Below are 4,070 nucleotides of genomic sequence, written 5' to 3'. Positions count from 1 at the left end.
GGGAGCACATCTGAGTGTTCCCATCTGCCAGGTGGAGCAGGAGATTAATCTCTCACTGGAAGGGTGAGAGGGAGCCCTTTGGTTACCCGCACCTGCAGTTCTGCACCTAAGCACATGTGCACAGACGTGTCCCTTCTGTCTGTTACCTGGCTGGTGTATCAGGACAGGCGTGAGGCACAGGCAAGGTGCTTGGCTGAGGGCTGCTTCCAGCTGCAGAATGGAAGAGCTGGGGCCTTCTGGTTCTACAGCCCATCTGGTGTTCTCACCAGTATTGCATCAGTGTTTCCTGCTCCCTCTTCCTCTCGCTGTCCCTCAGGCTGGGGCCCAGCTCGAGCCCAGTCTCAGTCACGTATTTGCATTTTGAACAATGTTCTCATGCTGGTGGCTGTCATCACTGACGCCTGGAGCAGAGCTGGCTCTCAGCTTTCACATCTCTCGCAGGCCTACGACATGTTTCAGATGACATGAAGACCCACAAGAATCCAGCACTGAAGAACCAAGGGGGTCCTGTGAGAAGCGGACCCAAACCCTTCACTGCTCCCAAACCACCCTGTAATGCTAATCCCTCCCCCAAAACCTCTCCAAAGGCACCTCCATTGCTCGAATTAGAGGGTAAAAAGTGGAGAGTGGTGAGTGCCCGGGGTTAGTGAGAGTGGGCTGGAGGGATGGGAGCTTTGCAGCAGGGAAGGAGGGTCTCCTGAAGATCTTTCTTGTGAGAGGCACCAGCCTGAAGGTGCAGGCAGTTGGCTCTAGAGGGGCTGCACTGCGCTGTGCTTCACATGGATTAATTTTTCTGCATTCCGAAAATAAAATAAATGTGCTCTCCCTGCCTTGCAGGAAAACCAGGAGAATGCCACCAACCTGGTCATCAGCAACACAGAGCTGAAGCAGGTAGCGTATGTTTTCAAGTGCACAAATAGTACACTCCAGATCAAAGGCAAGATCAACTCCATCACCCTCGGTAAGCGGAGAAGCCCTGACAACTGCCCCCGCGTGCCCGTCTGCCTGCAGAAGGCTGGATCCCCACACCCTCCCTGTGACCTGCTCCGATTCCTTTTGCAGATAATTGTAAGAAGCTGGGTCTGGTGTTCGATGACGTGGTGGGCATTGTAGAGATCATCAACAGCAGGGACGTGAAAGTTCAGGTGAGTGAGTGCCTGCAACCCCTTCTCTGCCGCTGGTGACTGCTGCGCCGCACCACAGGGCGTCTGAGGCATCTGCTGTTGGAGTAGTTTTATTTCCAGAAGAGGAATGTGCATCTGTGGAGAACATTCACCAAACACCCTCCGTCCTCCCGCTCTGCAGCTCACCCTGCCCAGCTCTTAGGAAAGGGCTGAAATGTGCCTCACTGAGCTGCTTCAGGGCTGGGGGTAAAGGATTAGCCTCGGTGCAGCAGGCAGGCAGACTGCAAGTGGGAGGAGGGGCAGTCGGAGTCAAAACTCTTGCCTCTCAAGCACAAAACAAAAACCTTGTGGTGCTCCTCTGACTGCTGCTCTGACCCCTCCGCAGGTAATGGGTAAAGTGCCAACGATTTCCATCAACAAGACAGACGGTTGCCACGTGTATCTGAGCAAGAACTCCCTAGACTGCGAAATTGTCAGTGCCAAGTCATCAGAGATGAACGTCCTTATTCCCACGGAGGGTGGTGACTTCGTAAGTGTTGGGTTTGGAGTGACTGGGGGCCTGCCTGGGGCTGGGGTAATGCTGGGCAGGAGTCGTGCTGGCAGCCCTGCAGGGACTGTTGCTGACAGGGAGGTCTGGAGGGGCAACTCTAGACTTTGGAGGTTGTGAATGATGGTCAGATGTTAAAACCAGCAAACGAAGCAGATTGTCTTTATAGGAGGTGCTGTTTTGTGAGAGCTGCTTCTTCCTCAGGATCTCCTGGGGGCAGAACAGGCGCCGTTTGTGGCACAGGATGGGACACAGCATGTAGCTAGGAAAAGAAATGCCCAGAGCAGTGGGAGCAGTGACTGCTCTCTTTGACAACAGATTTCTATTTTTACCTTCCAGACTGAATTCCCTGTCCCAGAACAGTTCAAGACAGTGTGGAACGGTCAGAAGTTGATTACCACCGTGACGGAAATCGCTGGCTAAGCAGAAAAGCTCCAAGGCTCCTGCCCTCCCCTGGCCCTGCTGTGGGACAAATCTGCTTTCAGATGATTCTTTTAGATTTCTTGTACCTTTCTGCTCTCAAACTGCTTCTCTTCTACCCGAGAGACACAGCTACCCACCCTCACTGCAGTACCTCTGCCTGGGGTCTGCCGGAGGTGGCGGGTCAGTTATCGCCCACATCGATTAGCAGGAAGGTGTAATTTTTTTCTCCCCTTGTCCGATCTAACTGCAAATGGGTCAAGTCAGATGTTTGGTGAGTTCACAGCTGGTACTGGCAGTTGGCTTTCAGAGTGTTGTTTGGGTTTTTCTGTATTGCCTTTAAGCAAACTGATGTGGGAGAGGAGTGTTGTTCCCTTTTGAACAAATAATAGTTTATGTCAGGTTCAGAGTTCCCAGTTGCTGTGGCAGATGTCTCAAGGAGGTCCTGGAAGCTCCTAATTCCAGCTCTCTGTACTAGCTGGTGGCACTACAGGACATGGGAATGGCTGTGTTGGACCAAAGGCTGAGGACCTGAGCCATAGTGTTCCACCTGATTACTCTTTCATCGTTCCTGCTGGTCTGTATTCCCGACTGTGCCATGGCAGGAGGCTTTTTATTACCCAGTGCCACAGGAAGGCTGCAGCGGAGTAACAGTGGTTACCCCCAGTTATCCCCCCGGCAGTCTAGCTGGTAGCTTGGAGCTGAGCACCTCTGCTTCCATGAGTCCTCCACCTTCGCAAGGGAATCTTTGCCCCAGAGCTTCCTCCTTGGAACTACTGAACTCCGGTTCAGTCTTCCAGGACCATTCTTCTGCCCCTGTCCCCTCCTGGGGAAGGGTCTCCTCCATTCCGGGGTCAGCAGTGCAGTATTGTAAATACCCGAGTGGGATCAAGCTGGTTCATCACTCTCCGTTGTCTGCAGTCGGTACCCGTAAAGCAGATCCTCTCACCCTCCCCTTTCCCCTGTTGCTTGGCTCTTTATTTCGGTGGAAGCTTGAAGCCTCTGTCCCAGGGCCCTAGCGCAGAGTGATGGATCCAGGACCCAGTACTGTACTGACCCATAAAGGGAGCTGCACATGCTTTGACCTTCATTTTTCCAACGCCTCGGGTGGCATAAGCATATCTTAAATGCATTTCCTCTGTAAAGTGTCAATGTTCTTTTATCTCTAGGACAAAACTTACAAAAAAAATATGCAATTTTTTTATTTGAGACTGTCCTGTGACTTGTACTCGTCTTCTCCTGAGGCTTGTGAAAAAAACCTTTCTTATGTACTTAAGATTATACAGAAGATAGAATAAAGTTAATGCCAACTTGCTCATCACGGTGGCTGTTGTTGACTCTGGGGGAACACAGGGAGGACAAGACGCCCTCTGCTGCCTCTGAATCCCTTCCCTGGGGGGAAGTACAGCCTTTCCTCAGCTCCCCTCCCATCAAACTGTCAGTAGCTGTCAAATCTCACCTCCTTTTATTAGGTGGTTAGATGTAAAGTTCTTTATTGATACCAGTTGCTGTACAAAAGTGCATAGAACAAGCCGTTAGTTAGAAACTGTTCAAGCTGTTAAACCCCCCCAGAATTCACACCCCTCCTTTTTTCCCAGAAACCCCTGAGCTGGGCCCTTTTCCCCCTGTAGCTCTACTCGCTGATCCCCCTAAGAGACACAGCTTTCCTGCACCAGCGCTGTCGGTTAATACTGCCATTGTGTCCCTGAGGAGTGGGGGAGCCAGGGGACACGGACCTGCCCTCCCCCAGCACCCAGCACAGCCGCAGCTCCCAGAACTGGGCCTACCGGGGGCTGTGCAGGATGGTGCTTCAGCGTTAGTGAAAGGGTTGGTCCACCCGTACTGGAGGGTAATAACATCCCAACAAATCCTGCTCTCTTCCAGCACAGCTGTGAAGCTGCCAAGCTAACCCACCTATTACACTTCCCAAGATCCCCCCCGGCTTGTTCCAAGAAAGGCCCCAGTATCACCTACAATCA

The 4,070-nt window shown here is 52.2% G+C and overlaps 1 protein-coding gene across 1 annotated transcript in view; it reads left to right on the top strand.

Moving 5' to 3' along the window:
* CAP1 (CAP, adenylate cyclase-associated protein 1 (yeast)) overlaps positions 1-2,413 on the top strand; it is a 7,270-nt gene extending 4,857 nt beyond the window's left edge. Inside the window, exons 8-12 of the mRNA XM_010136962.1 lie at positions 442-629; positions 838-961; positions 1,063-1,145; positions 1,510-1,653; positions 2,011-2,413. Coding sequence (XP_010135264.1) covers positions 442-629; positions 838-961; positions 1,063-1,145; positions 1,510-1,653; positions 2,011-2,094 — 623 coding nt within the window. The 3' untranslated portion in view covers positions 2,095-2,413. The remainder of the gene's footprint in view (positions 1-441; positions 630-837; positions 962-1,062; positions 1,146-1,509; positions 1,654-2,010) is intronic.
* The last annotated feature ends 1,657 nt before the right edge of the window (positions 2,414-4,070 follow it).

Source organism: Buceros rhinoceros, unplaced genomic scaffold (genome assembly GCF_000710305.1).
Source record: "Buceros rhinoceros silvestris isolate BGI_N320 unplaced genomic scaffold, ASM71030v1 scaffold38165, whole genome shotgun sequence".
NCBI lineage: Eukaryota > Metazoa > Chordata > Aves > Bucerotiformes > Bucerotidae > Buceros > Buceros rhinoceros.
Note: the sequence above shows the minus strand (reverse complement) of the source record. Positions and strands in the feature narration are given on the sequence as shown.